Source organism: Vanellus vanellus (assembly GCF_965231255.1).
Source record: "Vanellus vanellus genome assembly, chromosome: 3".
NCBI classification, from domain to species: domain Eukaryota; kingdom Metazoa; phylum Chordata; class Aves; order Charadriiformes; family Charadriidae; genus Vanellus; species Vanellus vanellus.
The window spans coordinates 107188137-107206906 of NC_138907.1; the positions used below are offsets into that span (position 1 = coordinate 107188137).

The window sequence follows — 18770 nt, forward strand, 5'->3', positions numbered from 1 at the left end:
CCCCCACCTGCCCCCCCGCGGGGATACTCACTCCTGACAGAGCGCCCTTGCCTCGCCTCGCCTCGCTTCCCTCGCTTCGCTTCGCTTCTCCTCACCGCCACCGCTACCGCTACCACCGTCGCACTGGGCCGCGCCGGGGCGGCCCCGCCGAGCCGCGCACCTGCCGCAGGTGAGGCGGGCGGGGCCGAGGCGGCCGCCAACCGCCTGCCTGCCGCCCCGCGCACGCGTGTGGCGACAGCCCCTGCCCCATGTCCTCCACCACCACCCCTTCCCCAGTGCATACACTCGTGCTTGGCAGTGTCATGCTTCGCCCGTTGTTTTTTTTTTCCTCCCTCAAATCAGGCAAAAAGTGTAGCCGGCTGTAACGGCCGGTGCCGTAAAGCGAGGCGCAGGCAGCGCGACAGCCGCCAAGGTCCCCTCTGCCGAGTGGCTGTTTGGCTGGCCCCGAGCGAAGATGGCGGCGGCAGAGGCGAAGTCGGTGCTCTTCGTGTGCCTGGGTGAGCGGGGCGAGGGGAGAGGCGGGTCTTCTCCCGTCCTCCTCCCGCTGCTCTTCGGTCAGGGGCACCGGGCAGGGGGTGGGGGTATGTGGGGGGCGCGGTGAGGCGGGGGAGCGGTGCCGCCCGGCGGGGTTGCGGGTAGGCCCGCCCCGGTGGCCACAGGCGTCCCGGCTGAGGGTGGCTGTGCGGAGGTCTGCCTTCTCGGGGAGGCCGGAGTAGTCAGCGGCCGAGGAGGGAGGCAGAAAGCAGTATCCATCTCCTTCCCCTCGTCTTTGTGATAGGGCGGGGTTATCAGCAGGCAGTGACGCGTGAAATCCAGTATTGCTGAAGGCGAAAGTTGTCTGTGGCTCCTCAGTACGCGTAAACCAACGTGAGTTCCGCATGAGCTGAGGCTACTCAAGGGCAGCATGGAGGGGTGGTGGTGAAGAGCTCTCTGAAACGGGCTGCCCCGTGCTGAGCTTCCAGAGCAGCAAGGCGGGGGGGGGGGGGTAGGGGTAATCCGCCAAGCAGTGTCCCGGGCCGCTGCCGTGCCTCCCGGAGGCGGGCTGCCGTCCCCAGCGGCCGGCGGGAACGGGGTAGAGAAAACGTTGAGGGGAGTGACTGGCGTTAATGGAGCAGTCTCTGTAAGAAGAGGGAAAAGATGTTAGGACGTAAGGAGAGGAACTTGGTGGAGGGTGGAGAGGATTTTGATCTATGAAATTATGGCCGTCATGGAAAGGAGTGAAAAGAATAAGACTTTTTTGAAGGGCTACCTAAATGAAGAACTACGAAACTTTTTTTTTTTTCCTTAAGAAACGATATTCTATGTGTTTAAGTTGTGAATCTCATGTCATGGAAAGTAATGAAAAACAGATGCATAAATGGGATCAGAAAGGGTTTGGATGCTTTCCTGAAGCTTAAGACAATTGATTACTCACAGGCAAGATGATCCTTTGCATGTTCACAACCAACACATTGCTAACCTGACTACGTTGATTACAGGGCCACGTCCCGTTCTGTACACGCTTTCTCTAAACATCTGCTTCTGCTCCCCTTTGGGAATAACAAGATAGATAGCTCGTTGCTCTGATTTAGGAGGGCTTTTAACATTATCTGCTTCCTAGCCTTTATAATGTTACCTGTGTGCTGAGAGTTGATCCCTGTGAATCCCTGGCATTTTGCCAGTTTTGTTACAAAACCATTGGTTAATATATTGGGGTGGGTTTTTTGCTATCTGCTTTTCTGTTGTAACAGGAGAAATGGAGATTAATTGAATAGCAAAACAAGAATTTAGTTCTGTGAAATATGTTCTGATGTTTACCTTAGAGTAAAATCAGCCCTTAATAATAATTTAAGGAAAACACTCTTCAGCAAGGGATTATCAGTTGCTGTATGTTTGGGAGCTGGTGGCCTAGACAAAATTTTTGTATAAAAACACCTAATTAATATGCATCCTTCTTTCCAAACACTATATTCTAAAGGCATTAGTAATCTTCACAAAACAATGCATACGTATGGGTCTGTAAGACCACGATGGTGATTTGCACTGTATCAAGTTCCTAATCCAGTTGAGTCTCTGAGGAACTGTTATTAGTGGAAGGTACTATAATAATTTAGGTATGGAGTGAAATTATGAATACTAAGCTTAAGGAAAGGGTGAACAAATCAAGACAGATGTTAATGGGATGGATTTTTATAAATGTTGTAAATACCTTTTAAATTTCTTCTTCTATGCTACTGGGTTATAAAAAAATAACCATAATGGTATGTGGCATGTGACATAAAATCTAATTGACACGATAAGCACTTCTTTCTTCCAGTCAAATGTATACTCTTTTCAGTTAAGTTTTGAAGGCAACTTGTTTCTTATTCCTGTTTAAAGTTTGCTTAATTTTTTTTTGTTAGTTTTGAAGAATGATACTTACGTCTTAATAGATTTTTTTCTCCTAAATTTTATTAGAAATAGTGCCTATGGTTATTGCTGAAAAGAGTACTAAATAGATTCATAGAACATTTATCTGTAGTATTCTGTGCTGGTTAATGAAGCACATTAATTCTGAAGTTCACCACGTTCAGTGAGAGCTGATCCCCAGAAGTACAAGCTTTCATGAAAAATGACATATTTTTTTTTCTACATTATTTTGAAAGAAACCTCTTACTGAAATATCTGTTGACTGTGTTCTTTGGTTGTAATGAGATAAGCAGATATTCATCGCACAACAAAATACAATCTAGCTAATGTGCATCACTACGTTAATGAGAAGTGTTCCTCATCATCGAGAAATAAATGAAGCACCCAGCAACATACGCAGTTACAGTACATGAAAAGGCACTGGGAAATAATATTTTTTTTTTCCATTTAAGGCAAAAATAATTAAAACTAGAGGTGAACCAAAATGCAGTTTGCTCTTTTTACACTCATGTAGCTCATCTAATTAATGGTAGAGCTCCAGAAATGAGCTTATTATGATGCTGTGTTACATAAATCAGCCTCTTTCTCTCTGATGACTTGTCCACTATAATGTAACAAACTGCATGGGCATCTTAGACCAGGCACTGCCTTACTGATCTTCATCTGTGGAGGAACAGTTGTAAGACAGGTGAACAGTAAGCAAATAGGTTTTGGCTAGGTCCTCTGAAAATTGATGCTTGTTGCAAACCACTGAGTATTGCAATCAGAGGTCTAGACTGCATAAAATAATTTCTAAGATGACAATTTATTGCATATGAAGAAATTAGTTTACAGTTACAGAGAGATTTGAGTTTCCTCGTTTAGTTGTCACAACCCATGATATGCATTTAGATGTAGCCAAATACAAGGTTTCATGGGACAAAATGCCGTTTATAGTTGAATAATGGAAAAGCAATAGGTTGTATAAGACATTGAAGAAGTCATGGAAAACAGCTGCTGTAATAAGGGTTCTTAGCAAGCTGACAAAAAGAAATAATGCAATTTTTTGGATAAAGAAGAACATGTTAGATAAATGTAAGGAAGATACCTTTCTTTTGTGCAGCATTGGTAAGATAGCTTGAAGAATATAATACCTTATTTAATCTGTATTTCAGAATGATGCATAAATACCAGAGATTTAAAAGCATGGTTGTAAAAGTGATCTTGGAATTGGAAAATAAGATTAAGATGTATGCTTAAAAATGTTAAGAGTCTGATTGCTTTGAGTGGGTGCTTATGTGTTTAAAACTTCTATTTTTCTGGGTAACATTAAGGTTGCTGAGAAAAGCATAACATTCCAGTAGTTGAAAACTCAGTATAATTAATCTTGCTGCAGGAAAAGATTTTTAAAATGTGAACTTTCAGCTAATTAGCTGATGGTTTGACTACCATGATTCCTGGCTGTTGACATTGATTACATCAACTAAGCCGTGATTGGCTAGGGACTTTGAAACCTAGTCCTGCTGTAGACATCCCCATTTAGATATCTTGAGCCAAAACTGAGTTCTGCTTAGAGATATATATATATATACACACATGCTAATATTAAATTTCTAAGAGAAATTCCACTGTGCGTTGGTAGTAGGGGGGGATGTATGGAAGTTAGATGATGTCATTTAGGTAGCTATACACTCAGGTGTTTATCTGAAAGAGTGTAAGTAGTCAATGAAATTGATTGTGAATGAAAAGGCCAGGGAACCTTGACTAAAATCAGAGCCTTGAATGGTGCCTTACAAAGCTAATTGAATGCTGACTGTGACAAGATAGACTTAACTGGGGAGAATCAGGAATCATGATGAAGTTCAGACAGACAGGAATTTGAATACAGAATGGAATAGTGAGTAGTGAGTTTTGAACGCTTGCTTATGAAGGGGACCTGATGGATGATGCAAATGATACTGGGAAGCAGTATTACAATCACTCAGATGCACTGACTATGCATGGAAAGATAAATAGAGTTGAAAGCAGGTTTGTAAATGTGAGAGGGTGAAAGCTAGTAAAACTTCTGTTACAAACAGCAGACAAAAACAAAGGAAGAGAAAAGCATCTGCATTTGGGGAAGGTCTGAAGGAGTTAGAGAGCTGAGTAAGGAACAATGAAGATACAAAAAAGGTTGAGAGAATAGATGATTAGATCAACAGTACCTAGACATGAGTTATGGACATGGCCATGAAATGGATTCAAGTTGTCTTTTGTGCCAGTAGAAGCATTGCTTCCATTTCTGTATGGGAATGGGTCAAAGATTAATGCACAGACTGGAGTAAGAACTCAAATAAAGCATTGGCTTAGTTAACCGTCATTGTAGTCCTTGTCCCTAGAAAATAAGTGAGAAAGCATGAATCTGTGAAAGTGATCAACAAATCATTCCAGTACTGATTCTGTGACTGAAATTCAAGTCTCTTATCCTTGAGTCATCATATTTGGAGATGTTTGTAGGATTTATTTCAATGGGCAGACTGTCTGTGTACCTTGGGTACTAGTTTTCTATGATTGAAAATGTCACTATAAGTTAAAGAGCTTAAAATTTAAAAAATGGAGAAGGTGGAGATTCAGAGAACCTTAATACTGTTATCTTCTACATAAAAGGAGCATCATCAGATCAGTCAGAAATACAACAAAGGAGAAAGGAACACCAGAGGAGAATAGGTAACAAAGATAAGGTGTAGATAACATTTAAAGAAAATATGGTTCAAGTCCAAGGAAGAAAGTAATCTCCCTATGAATCTTTCTGTGAGATCTCCCCCTTCGTTCCCCAGTTATGGCTGTCAATCTGTAACTTAGGAAATGCTGTGCATCAACAAAGCCTGGAAACACAGATGTAGGATGTAAAACTGGATGTGAAATGGATAGAAATTATAGTGGGAAAAGGATGATGAAAACAAGGATTGAAGTTTGCATGTGTCAGTGAGATAAGATAGGGCTTTACATTAATGATGAGATAAATGATAACAGTTGCAAGGAACAGCATGGCTAAACAGATTTGGTTAGGATGAAAATAATATTGCGGAGTATGTGGAGAAAAAAGCTTCTATTAAGTCAGTCCTGGGATTCTGTCCATAGTCCCCAGGAATAGATTTGAATATTGATTGCAGTTCCATAATAGTGTTAATACCTCGGGTAATATCTGGAATGTGTCTTCAGGGAAAACAACAATTTTTAAGTCGCAAACTAGGTTATGGTTTGTCTCAAAAAGAATATAACTGCAGTTTCTAGTTATTGCTAGAAGTGGTGGTTAATATATTTAATCAGTCAGTGGTCATGGTGCTGTTCGTGATGATATTTGATATGATACCATCAAAGATGATATTTATGGTATTTATTTTAAGAAGTGAGCAGATTATAGAAGAGGGAAAATTTGGGACAAGTCTTTCAATCCAGGTAAAGCACAAAGTTAAATAAATAGGAAAAGCCACGAGGGATTTATTTCAAAAGTGCCATTTTGAAATTCTGGGCGGTAGTTGATGAATTAGTAGGACCAAAAGTATAATCATTGATTACTACCGAAATTTTGAGTGTAGTAATGAAACTTGCTGTTTGTGCACAGTGGCATGGGATCATTCATACAGAGGAAAAATATTGTAGAGGAAGAAGTGGATGGCCTCAACAACTGGTGTAATGGAAACAATTTAATAGTTTAGAAAGAGGACTTAAAGGTCACCTGTTTGAAGCAACAGAGAAAGAGAGGTAATGGACAAGTTAGAAGTAGGGGATTATGATCGCAAATTTGATACTCACGAAGGAGTCAGATTGGATTGTGGAAGTTACCTCAGGTTATTTTCAAAAGAGCTAAGTAAATATTTCAGACTTTTTTTTCTTTTCTTTTATAAAACGAATAGGTAAAAATGTTCCCTGCAGTGTAGTCTGTGGTTTTATTTGTCAGTATTCAAGAAAAATATATTCAAATTAGAACAAGAGCAGAGTTGGCTTAACTGGAGTGATTAGGGGTCAGTTAATTTCATGAGGAGACTGAGAGCTTGGTTTGTTTAGTTTAGCACAGCTGTGCTTGACAAGGGTTGTGAATCTGTTGAAGGAAATAAAGGTTTTTAAGATAGAGAATGATGTTAACCAAGTTCAGATGAGCATAGACTTCCAAAAGTAAATATTAAGTGGGAATCGGAAGTTTTCAGGCTACCACAGCAAATAAGTATCTGGAATAGCCTTTTGAGATAGATGATGCTTTTTAAAAGAGAGCTTAATGTGTTTTGTAAGAGAAGTGATGCTGTATATGCCTGCGATATCAAAGAATTGGGCTCATTGACTATAAAGGTTCTTTTCTGTCTTACACTGTGTGTTACCATGTTCCCTCTGTTTCCTATTATATTGTTTAATGCTTAACTCTTTTGCTCAATTAAAGAAGTGAGATTTATTTTCTAATTGATTACCATATTCTTTAACGTTTTCATAATGAATAAATACTAACCAGTTTTCTCACTTTATAAATAAAACTAACTTTTTCCTGTTTTATTTTTATTCCAAGACTGATTTAGTGTCTCTGCTTGGAATAAACTAGTTCAAACAAAGGAAGTAGTATGCTTTCTCCTGGAAGATCTACTGCCATCAAAATTCCCTTAATGTTTCAGCAGGAACAGTTTCTTAATGGTTAGCCAGTTCTTTTTGCCTATTTAGTGATTTGATGTTCTCTAAAACTTTGACAGCAAATCTGTATTACTTCAGTGGTTCACTTCCCACTTTGTGGTTTGTTTTTTCTTTTTTTAGAGTTGGCACAATTAACAGCAAGTTATTAAATGCCCAGATCATAGCACCTTCTTTCTCTTTAGTAGTGAAGCATCTACTTTGATATTTTGTGTGAAAATAGAGGCATGAAAACAAGCTTAAGTGCCTGATCTGAAAATTTCTTTTTGCTTCTGGAAATTCAGCTTTGTTCATGGGCATTTCATTTTTTTAATGTTTGAGATTTGGAAAAAAAATTAATCAGTAGTAGAAGAGTGATTTATTTAAAGGTATAGATATGAGTCTTGTCATTTGTGATATTTTATGCTTATCTGCTCAAAAGTCAAAGTCATACATTCTCTTTGATGGAGAGTGAAGATTTATTTGTATGATTTATTGTGCATTTGAGCGACATATCAAATATTATGAATATCCATCTAGTTACTCAGAATTTCTGAAGGATGAAAAGGTAGAAAGAGTTAAGTAGTAGCTGAATAGACTTTTTATTGTTGTTGAGACATTTCATTCTTTTTCAAAAAATATGTATTTTTTGCATGCATGTTTGAGAGGTCTACCTTAGATAGTTAACTTAGTTACAGCTTCAGCAGTGGAGCAAAAATGCTGTAGATCTATTGTTTCTAGTTTTTAATGGGGCACTATTTCATTGTTGAATAGGTTCTTATTGAAAATAAGGCCAGATCAAGTGGCTAGTGCAATTGGAGGCCATTGGAAGGGAAGACTGATTGTGTGTTTATGTAATTAAGTACTTTAACTGGTTGTTGGCTGGCTGACAGCTTTGCCATCAGTTATGTTTTGTTCCTAATCCTTCATATTTTGGACCAAAAAAAAAAATTGGGAAATTTTTAGAGCTTGTGTAACTGATTTGATTTTGGGTGGTTTTGGAATTGGTTTCTGGAAGCTGCTCTTGACAAGGGTTCAGTTTGACCTGCAGTGACTTCAGTGGTTAGGAACATTTCTACTACAGGTTGTTCATCCATTTCACTACCTTGGTTCCATACTGGTGATGACTGTGTTTTGGAATTGTCCAAAAGTTTTTGTTAACTGGTAGGTAGTAATGTAAATACTTCAGGCAAATATTCATGATTCTCCAGTAAAGCATTAGTTGAAGTTCGCCAGTGTAAGAAGATCTGAAGGTAAAGATTATTTGCTGCCACTTAAATTCTGTAATTTTGCCTGGTCTTCTATGAGCACAGATTCTTTGTGGAGGAAAAGAAAACAGCAATGTGCTTACACAATATTCCTCCTGTTTATTTTAATAAGTTATATCTTTTCATATAATAATATGCATTTCAAGAGACTGATGGATAGTATAGAATCATAGAATGATTTAGGTGGGAAGGGACCTTCAAAGATCATCTAGTCCAACCCCCCCTGTCATGGGCAGGGACATCTTTGACTAGATAGAGTTGCTCAATAGCTCATCCAGCCTGACTTTGAACACTTGCAATGATGGGGCACCTACAGCTTCTTTGGGCAACCTGTTCCTGTGTCTTGCCACCCTCATCATAAAAAAAAAATTTCTTCCTGATGTCCAATAAGGCCCCTTGTCACTACAGCCCCCCTTTTTTGTAGCCGTTCTATATATAGATCTCCCCAGTGTTTCTCTTCTCTAGGCTGCACAACCCCAGTTCTCACTCAGAGGTGTTCCGTCCCTCTTATCTTCATGGCCCTCATCTGGACTTGCTCCAACAGGTCCATGTCTTTCTTGTGTTGGGGGCTCCGGAGCTGGATGCAGAACTCTAGATGGAGTCTCATCAGAGCGGAGTAGAGGGACAGAATCACCTCCCTCGACCTGCTGGCCACATTTTTTTTGATGCAGCCCAGGATATGATTGGCTTTCTGGGCTGTGAGTGCACATTGCCGGCTCATATTCAATCATACCCAGCAGTACCCCCAAGTCCTCCACAGGGCAGCTCTCAATCCCTTCATCCTACAGTCTGTATTGATACTGGATATTGCCCCAAACCAGGTGCAGAACTCTGGGTTTCCACCCTTGCAGAATCTCTTGGGTTATAATAACATAAGCAATCCGCATTTTACCTAAGTAAATAAAAATCTTAAATTTGATCTGTGCTGAGAAATCCACACAATTATTGATTTGTTTGTTTTTAATCATCTGAAATTTCACTTTAATCTCCTGTTTCTACAGGAAACATTTGTCGCTCTCCAATAGCTGAAGCAGTTTTTAGAAAACTTGTAACTGATGAAAAAGTTGAAAATAAGGTAAGATATTTATTTTTGTTCCTGCCTAAGAAGTAACTGTTTTGTAGCCAGTTAGTAGAAATACAAGCAGTAAGAAAGGAAACATAAAAATATAAATTTGTTTTTCTGTAGTGGAGGATAGACAGTGCAGCAACATCTACCTATGAAATAGGAAGCCCTCCTGACTATCGAGGACAGACTTGCATGAAGAAGCATGGCATTACCATGAATCATATTGCCAGGCAGGTACTGTACTTTAATTTTCTTTAAATATATGTATGTATGTGTTTTGTTGTTACAGTGGATGACAGACAGTGCTGCTGTTTCAGACTGGAACGTGGGGCGCTCCCCAGATGCAAGGGCTTTAAGCTGTCTAAGAAATCATGGCATTGAGACAGCACATAAAGCACGGCAGGTAGAAGAGAGTATATTTTCTTTCTTATTCATACCCATGCTTTCTTTAGCCCTAACCATTACAATCACTGAAGTAATTTGACCAATGCATGGTTAAGCATCAAATAATAAATACTGTGTGCAGTTTTTCAAAGGACTCCAAACTGGCCTAACTCTTCTAGTTGAGGTTAGTGAGTTTCTTGGTATTAAGCTTCATTGGAAGTATAACTAGGAAGCATTGGAGCAGTTTCTGCATTATAGGAAAATCCTGCCTTCAAATTTTTAGTATTTTGGGCATTTTTCTGAAATGTTTTTTAACACTTTTTAAAAATTGACTTACTCTAGTAATCTGTGATGCTTCTTTCAGCAAGTAATTTTAATACCTGTTCACCCATCACAAAAAGCTTGGGCTCTTGCATGAAGATCTTTTAAAGAAATTTAGAGTGCTAAATCAGAACAAAGGCACTCAAACACAAGATTAGTAGCACGGTTGGTGGTAACTTCACAGAAAAATGTAGCCTTGAAGCTTTCTTAAGTCAAAGATAGTTTTGTCACTTAGTGAAATCCTCTTAAGTTTTACCAAAACTCATCTCAGTTTTCGTTAACAAAAGAACATTTATTTCCATGCTGTATTCTGTAGAGATCGGAAATAAATGTGTCTGCATCTATTTAAATCATTCAGACACTCAAATAAATGCACATAACTTACTGCAGTTAACTATTCTCTGGATTGAAGGTATTCCTTTAGGGCTTGACCTTTACTTATTCTGAGTTTATGCTACTAGTTCTTGTACTGACAAAAAGATCAAGTAGTCTTGTTATTATCTTCCATTTCTATTCCCTTCAGAATTTTACTAGACCTTACTGAGGTCATACTTACTTTCTTCACTTTCAAAGACTACATGTTTAGTTTTTTAACTTTTTAAAATAAATTCCCTTAATTAGTCAATTGCCCTCTGCTGACCTCTCCTGATGCTAATCTCCGTTATATAATAAAACAAATATAATAAACAGGATTGAGCACAACATCGTTTCAGATTTTCAATGTTTTACTATTAGAATAATTACCAGAAAAAGCATATAATGATCTTTACCTGTTACAAGCTCTGGATTTACTATTTATCAGTGCTTACAAACAGCATTATTTGTCATTATACAAGCTAAATGGTACTGAAACTAATCAGTCGGTGTTTCAGTCACAGTAGCGTAACATGTCTGTATTCTTAAAAGATAAGCCTTAGCAACTTGAGAACTGTTCTTGGGTATTACTAGAGTGGTTTGTGAGCAGTTAAACTAAAGCAAAGCATCCAAAACCAGTTGATCCTCTGCCTTGAAATAAATCTACATATCCTCCTTTGGCAGAAAGGGAATCAAAACACTTTAATGAAGACGTTTGCTTATACATTCTGGCAAATGAAGAGATTTTTAAAGCAGAAGAGCCTAAAATGTTACATATACAAAATTAAGAAGAAATGAGAAAATTAAGAAGAATGAGACAATAAAATGGAAGTCTAACAGGATGAAAATTTGTCTTAAACCATCCCAGTACAAGCAGTTTCTTTTATAAAGAAAATTTTCAAATCCCTGACTACAGGTAACTGTTCATTTTGCACTGATGTTAACTATGTAACTCCAGTATTTTTATTTTTTTTTTCAAACTTCTATCAAATGGTTCCTGCTGGTTCCCTAAACTGTGGACCTGATATGGTCTTCTGGTACTTCTGGAAAGAGAGGTACTCGACAGTGTAGAATAGGACTTTTCAGAGTGGTCAGGTTAGTACAAGTGGAATTTATTTCACTACTAGAGACAAATTCAAGGAAAGAATTTTGTGTGTGACTTGTTTCAGAACAGATTAAGAAAGATTTAATACAGAAGCTGTAGAAATAGAGGAGGGATTTGTCTTCTGTTGACTTTGAAATACTGTCATAAGATGACTACTTCATGCAATTATCCTCTTTGCTCCTGTGGAAAACTGTTACACACACACCCCCCCCCAGTGAAAGGCACTTTCTTTCATGTAATTTTGTGCATAATTATGATAATTATGGATTGTATCTTTTTTTATTCAAAACTGACATAAAAGCTACAAGAATGATTTATGTAAGAGAGAATGTTAAATGGGTTACATCTACCATCATATACGGCGATCATTTAAGTGAATTTTAAGTGAAAAGTGAATTATAAAAATAAATGTATATATTTATATATAAAATAGTTTGTTAACATTTTAGTTAATGGTAGGTTGATGTATGTTTATGCATCCATTGAAATTCTCTGAGCTCTTAAGTCTTCATGCACAAAACAGATAGCTATTAATCAGTTTCACTTTTATTCATGCTGAGGCCAGAATTTCTGTATGACTCATACCATGCATTTGCCTTAAATATGAAATTGAGATTAGAGGAAGGTTGTATTTAAAACTGTTTCACAGCTGGATAAATTTGAGGACTACTGCCTCTCTGTTTCTTTGACAGAGAGAAGGAGATTTCCCTTCTGTAAATAAAGGGAAATGTTAAACAAATAAATAGGAGTGATGACGTGTTTCTCCATTGATGGTCTTTAATAATGGTTGTATGCATTTTAATATGAAGTTATTGTTGTCTGTGTAGTTCCATCCATAGTTGACTGCTTGAGCTCTCCACTACTTTTATGTCCTCAATTTCTTCCCCCAAAATACTAGTTTTCATAGTTTTGAGGAATATTTTCAGTTCACTGGAGTTTGCTCAATTAGGCTTTTTCTATCTGATATTACTGTAGGGCTTAAGAGCACAAGCCAACCAGTAATCTTGTTTTTAGGGCTGCATTTGCAACTGAGTTAGTGCTGGTCCGTAGGGTAATATCTGTCAAGTTGTCAAGTATACAGAGAGTGTGGGAAGTGTGACAGGTGTGTTTTACTTTTCACTGTTGTTTTTTTTTATTATTTTATTCTTGCATATGTCTATACTACAAAGAAATCTATGCTCATGTATTTTCATAGTGTTTAGCTGTGTAGAGCAATCTGAAGAAGCTTGAGAGGTACTGTTAAGAGTTGCCAGGAAAGCAGAGCTATTTCCACTGCAAAAATATTTTCGTAGGTCAAAGGCACTGCATGAATTCAGCAAATATTTTTACAGTGAAAATAAACAAGTCTGCATTAGTTTTCACCATTAACCCTTTCTTTTCAAGTGCTCCTCCCACCCCCCTTCAGTTCTCCTTGTGTGGAATGTTTCATTTATGCCTTTAGTCAGGTGATAATTTCTGTAGGTCTTTTCTTACTCCCTGTTATGGGAACTTAATCAGTATGTATTTGCTCTTTGCACAAAAAATAAGTGTGTTTTTTTCCATCTAAAACTTTTTTTTAATACGTAATTAATTTTTACAAATTAAAACTCTTGACTTGTAGGATAAAGTGTTTTGTCTTTTGTGTGTTCACTTGCTTACTCACTTCTCTAGCCCATACTACCCAGAGATGCCTGCCAGAAAAACCTGTACTGAATGAACTTTCCAAGTTTCTTGGTTAGGATACTACCCATAAGACTATGTGTGAAATGCATTCTTAGTGTGAACTCATTATAGATCTTATTCCATTTATTCATCCTCATTATGGACACTTGGTTCAGCTATCTTATACTAGCATACTGTGCATTGTGGGCATGGTCTGGGAAGATTTTACCCTAAGATAAGGCTTAAATGTAAACTAAAACAATTATACTGGTAAAAATCTGCAGCCATCCTTATTCCAATACAGATAACATAGTACTGAAGTTAGTAGTTTACCTGCAGTGTTTGCCTACCTGACTCTGAACTCAGATCTCTGAATTTAGTTAATATTCATGTTTAGGAGTCAGTAAGCTACAGGAAAGAAAAAGAACAGATGGTATGATGGTAGGAAGATGTACAATAGATCCCAGATGTTTTCCACATCATACCATGTATTTTGTGAACTTACATGGCCTAAAATATTGTGAATGCATTTGTTTTTAAGAGATTATAACATCATATTTCAGCTTTGAATTTCACTTTGTATCTTTCTCTGTGTAGTGACAAACTTCTAGATTGAAAGTATTGCAACTGATCCCAGGTTACCTACATTTTTGCTTTCCTATGAAGAAAGTAATTTGTCAACATTTTCATTGCATTGTTTCCATGACTGGAAACCTGTTTTATTTTTAGTTGTTGGAAATCCAGCATTAAAAATGTCAGTGTCGCTTATTGTGATGTTCTAAGTTGATTCATGAGATGGTTAAAAAAAAAAAAAAAAAGTATTGGTAAAATAGCTAACTTGGTTGTGGGTTTTTTGTGGAAAACTTGCAGAAATGGATAAATAATCATGGCAGAGTATATTTAAAATGCCTTAAGTTACTGTAAAAGTTGATGAAAGTACACAGTTTTATTGTTTCCACCTCTGTCTCTTTTTAATAAATCAGAACTACAAAATTTTAAAACTTTTCTTCCTCATTTTATAATTCAAACACAGTTTGTAGGCTAAAGCACATATTTTTAATTCTAGGTTACTAAAGAGGATTTCCAGACCTTTGATTATATACTTTGTATGGATGAGAGCAATCTAAGGTAATGTATGGAGAAATGGAACAAATTCATATGGATTACTTGTAGTGATGTCTCATAAGTCACTTTGAAGACAGATGTCGTATTTTACTGCTTAGCTTGTTTTGGTGTGTTTTTTTTGTTTGGTGGTTTGGTTTTTTTTATGTGTGTGTGAATGATATTCTAACAGATGGATTCTCCACTTCTGATAAGTTTAATGAGCTAGAACTCAATGGATTATTTGTGTGATACATGCCACTCAAGGATTAAGGTCATGGCAATTTAGTATAGTTCGGGCTATAAATGTGCAGCTGATGTCTGTATAGTTAAGAATGAGGACATACTGTCTTGATCAAAGTGATGTGTTTTTCTAATTGCATGGGACACTGTGGAAACTTGGAAGGGATTAAATATGGTGCGGCGTTTTTTTTTCTCTTTTTTCTTTTTTTTAATGGAAATAGAGTGAGCCCTGAAATAATTAAAGTTGTTAGCTGGGGGAAATCTTGTTTGTTACTGTTAGCTATGGTCTAATTAAGTGTGTCTTTGGACAATTTATGCTTTAGAAGGATTTGGTGAAGTAGCTGCCTGATATGAAAATTTGGATATCGTTAGCAAAATTTCTACTTAATTACATACATATTGATGATGGGGGTTAAAGGGCTGAGCTTTAATAAACTACAAGTGTCGAAGTGCTTGTAAGGACTATTACTTGTAAAGTTAGTTTAAAAAACAAAACAAAAACAAAACCCCAAAACAAAAAACCCACCCAAAACACCACAAACAACAAAGCAAAACCAAAAAAAAACCCTGTTAGTTGCACATAAAGACTTTTAGAAGTAGCACCCCTTATCTGAAATAAGTATCATTTTGTGGAATTTTCTAGAATGTGTTGAATAACCTGTCTTACACAGCCTGCATGAATGAAGGGTATATAACACTTGGCTTGATTGCATGCAGTGTGTCGGGTAAAGATGTGACTAGGCTTACTTGAACTCTTAAATGGAAACTTACTTCTGTATTAACAATTCATATGATCTGAGCTGTAGAACAGAATAATCATCACAAGTACTGCTATACTTAAGTTTCACCTTAAACTTGCACCCAGATCAACCATTTTCCCTGGGAATGCCTATTCATAGCACTAGGACGGCAAGCTGATTCCAAGTGTTGATGGGTGCCTGTCATATCAGAAAAGGAAGATTTGGGACATCCCTTTTCCTTAGTACCAGAGCTGCCTGGCCCCCTCCTGTTCATTAAGTGGTATGCCAAAAGCCTTGAAGAAAATGGTGAGACTTTTTTTAATAATAAAAGGCTAGAGAATTTATTGCAAATCTGTAAATTTAAGCAGTAACTTATTAGTTGAAAGAGGAGTCCTGATTTTTCTTCAAGGAAAAACTGTTGTGGTCTCACTGCTATTTCTAAACTATCTGAAATTAATTTCTTAATCAGAATTAATTAATAATTAGAATTCAGTTTCTTAAAACTGATTATGCTTATGACTGTATTTACATTTTTTTTTCCTTTTTTATAATGCTGCCTAAGTAAAATGATGATTTGGTATGGAGATGTGTAATATTATAATAATTTAATATGTTCTGGATGTTCAGCATTGTGAAAATCATAGTACTGAGCTTCTTTTAATCTGAAGATGATGAGAGGTACACTTTAACTGCATTTGGGATAATGGATGGCCATTTGTAAGTAGATAGGGAAAATACCCCATCTCAAAACCAGTATGTTTTATCAATGGAAGGCAACGTAGAAGGAAGAGGATGTGACAACTTGTGAAATGCTATAGTGTGTCAAAGGGAGGACAGGACTTGCTCACCAATTTACTATTTTCTATTAACTGAATGTAGTAGGACTTCACATGAGTTAGAGGCAGTATTGAGAGAACTTGCAGCATACCAATTTAAAGCACTGGTTTTGAACTGATGGGAAAAACTGATTCGTGCTTCTGGAAAAATATCTAGGTAATTTTCATTATTTTTGTTCCATACAAGCTAAAGATGGATATTGACAGCACTAATGATTAATTTCAGGAAGAAGTTGATGAACTTAATGCTACAGTGTTCTGTTAAGCCTTAGGTCGAGTGCCTGACTACTTGTTTATGCTCTGAATTAAGGTTATGTATATGTCCTCCATACTCAATTAAAAAAAAAACCCGGACAACAAGAAACAAATGAAGACAAGCAGCAGTGTAGACACCACACAATTGACGAAGTCCGGACATGTATTATTTTCCTGTTCTCTAGAAACGGTCATGAGCATCTCATGCTGATGCTGAAAAAAGTTCTGAAGAAAATTAATGGGAAAATTTTATTTTCTCTTTTACAGAGATCTGAAAAGGAAAAGCAACCAAGTTAAAGACTGCAAAGCCAAAATTGAACTACTTGGAACTTATGATCCACAGAAACAACTTATCATTGAAGATCCATACTATGTATGTGTAAGAAATTCTTTGGGTGGCTTCATTAAAAATTGTATTTATAGTATATAATCTTTCCAGATCCCACAGTTGACATGTGGCATATAATCTGGTGTTATACAAAGCCAAGTGTTAATGTATTTTTTTAAAATGACTTAACAAAACAATATAAATTATTGGGATAGGAAAGGAAAAAACATGTCTTTGTGCTTATAAAAATTATTGAAATTTAAATAATGTAATGCAGCTATATTTTTCAATATTGGTTGAAGCCTGGCTGGTCAGCCTCCTTGCAAAGAGGATGTAATCAGGAAAGATAGAGACAAAGACATGGACAGAGATGGTCAAAGAAGTTGAATAATATCAGCCAAAAGCAACCACTTAGCTTAAGAATCTTCAGTTTAGGAAAGTGGATGAAAATACAGTGGGGTTCTGTAAAATATTGGTATAATGGGAAAAGGTGAATAAGGAATTCCTGTTTATTACCCAAGAAGCAGGGAATATCAAATAGCATTAGTAGGAAACGGGTTCAAACCGAAAAGATGTATTTTTTTTTTTTTTCCCCGCACAGTGCTTCATTAAACTGTGAAACTCAACATGACAGGTTACTGTGAAAGTAAAGGAAAAAAAAGGCTTGTAAGGGATCAAAAAGTGAATGGAAGTATCTGAAGGAAAGTTCACCCAGGACTGTTGAGTGCAAAGTCACAGTGTTTGGCTGTGGAAATTCCTGAGCTGCAGGTAGTTCAAATTAGGGAGGAACATGCAAAAACTATCACCGAATATTTGTACTGTTCAACTTACTCTTCCCTAGTGTCAGTTATTTGCCATTACCAACAGCGGGAAACTACTTGCAGAAATTTTTTGTTGGAGCCAATATTGCTATTCTTACATTCTTTTTCCTCTGTTCTTTTCTAGGGGAATGAAAAGGACTTTGAAACTGTTTACGAGCAGTGTGTTAGATGTTGTAAAGCATTTTTGGAGAAGTCTCATTAATGCTTCATCATTCTGTTTCTAAAGGAAAATAATTAGCTTCTCCTGAAATATGTAAAGTTTACTTGATTGATGTATTTAAATTGTAAAATTATGCCTCAGTAGGTTCAAAATGTTCTCAGTTTAATTTTATATTTTAGCTTTTTTGTCATCTAATTAAAAAATAGAAAAGTTTTAATTGGATTAGATGATCAACCATTTTGTCACACATCAATGTAATAATAAAGTATATAATTCAGAATAAATTTATCTGTAAACTCTTCCAGTGCTTTCTCACAAGCACTGCAAAAGTAACGTCTTGTTTCTCTATGTGCTATACTAACTAAACTGAGGTCTTCTCATTGTGCCCTTAGTGAGTTAACTTATATCAACTTTCAATGGGAGTCTGAAAGATAATAGTTCACGTATGATAACTTAGGCGTGTCATCCTAGTATCCTTAGCCAGCCTTTGGGCTGAAGCTGTTTCGTATTGAGCCTGCTAGACTAGAACTGCCTGCTGCTGGACAGGCATTGCGCTTACCACTGTTTCAAAGCTTAAGCAAGGAAAACCTGTGTTTGTCATCAGGATCCTACAAAAATGGGTTTTTATATCAGTTTAAATGCTCAGTTATTCAAAGAATAAATAATTTTTGTTCTAGGACATTTTTATACTAGTTAAGTCAGTAACTGACTGAAGTCAGTTCAGAAATAGTGATTGATGTTAACAGGACATCTGGCTAGTCTTCCTCTGGTCTTGTGGTCAATTCCTAGCACATTGATATAAGTACATGTAACAGCATTTACTTTAGGACAAACCAGGTCATCTTAAAAAGCCTAGATGTGAAACGGACATTTTGTATCTCGTAGTAGTAAAATACTTAAATCCATGAAACGTAATCAATGAGAAATTTGCTATAATCCCAGTTTCTATGTGCGTGTCAGTATTTTCAGATTTACGCAGGAGAATGGATAGCCTGTCAAAAGTGTTTTCTGAGAGCATAGTTCAACCTGAAGTCAGTCCAACCGTAATACAATACAAAGTTAACAGAATGCCAGTCAGTAGAAAGTTCTGCTCTTGGACAAAAATTGAATGCTTTGTAAAAAAACCCATGCCTGTTTGAACATCACCT

At 37.1% G+C, this 18770-nt stretch overlaps 2 protein-coding genes across 3 annotated transcripts in view; one reads left to right on the top strand and one right to left on the bottom strand.

Annotated features, from left to right (window-relative positions):
* The window catches only part of SH3YL1 (SH3 and SYLF domain containing 1), a 55773-nt gene extending 55669 nt beyond the window's left edge, over positions 1 to 104 (bottom strand). Inside the window, exon 1 of the mRNA XM_082481123.1 lies at positions 32 to 104. Within this exon, the coding sequence (XP_082337249.1) occupies position 32 (1 nt within the window). The 5' untranslated portion in view covers positions 33 to 104. The remainder of the gene's footprint in view (positions 1 to 31) is intronic.
* Positions 105 to 416: 312 nt separating this feature from the next.
* On the top strand, positions 417 to 17922 carry ACP1 (acid phosphatase 1). Of its 2 annotated transcripts, none has more exons than XM_082481026.1 (6): positions 417 to 497; positions 9269 to 9342; positions 9454 to 9567; positions 14205 to 14266; positions 16581 to 16686; positions 17587 to 17922. In XM_082481026.1, the coding sequence occupies exons 1-6, from the start codon at positions 455 to 457 to the stop codon at positions 17662 to 17664; spliced, it is 477 nt and encodes a 158-aa protein (XP_082337152.1). In that variant the 5' UTR covers positions 417 to 454; the 3' UTR covers positions 17665 to 17922. The 2 variants fall into 2 exon arrangements, with proteins under 2 accessions (XP_082337152.1, XP_082337153.1); XM_082481027.1 differs by lacking the exon at positions 9454 to 9567 and adding an exon at positions 9623 to 9736.
* The last annotated feature ends 848 nt before the right edge of the window (positions 17923 to 18770 follow it).

What these genes read in the sequence shown, in the direction of transcription:
- ACP1 (XM_082481026.1), top strand. Translation starts at nt 455, where the DNA reads ATGGCGGCGGCAGAGGCGAAGTCGGTGCTCTTCGTGTGCCTGG. An exon ending in TGAATCATATTGCCAGGCAG is followed by an intron (nt 9,568 to 14,204) that starts GTACTGTACTTT and finishes TTTTAATTCTAG; the next exon opens with GTTACTAAAGAGGATTTCCA. An exon ending in ATGGATGAGAGCAATCTAAG is followed by an intron (nt 14,267 to 16,580) that starts GTAATGTATGGA and finishes TCTCTTTTACAG; the next exon opens with AGATCTGAAAAGGAAAAGCA.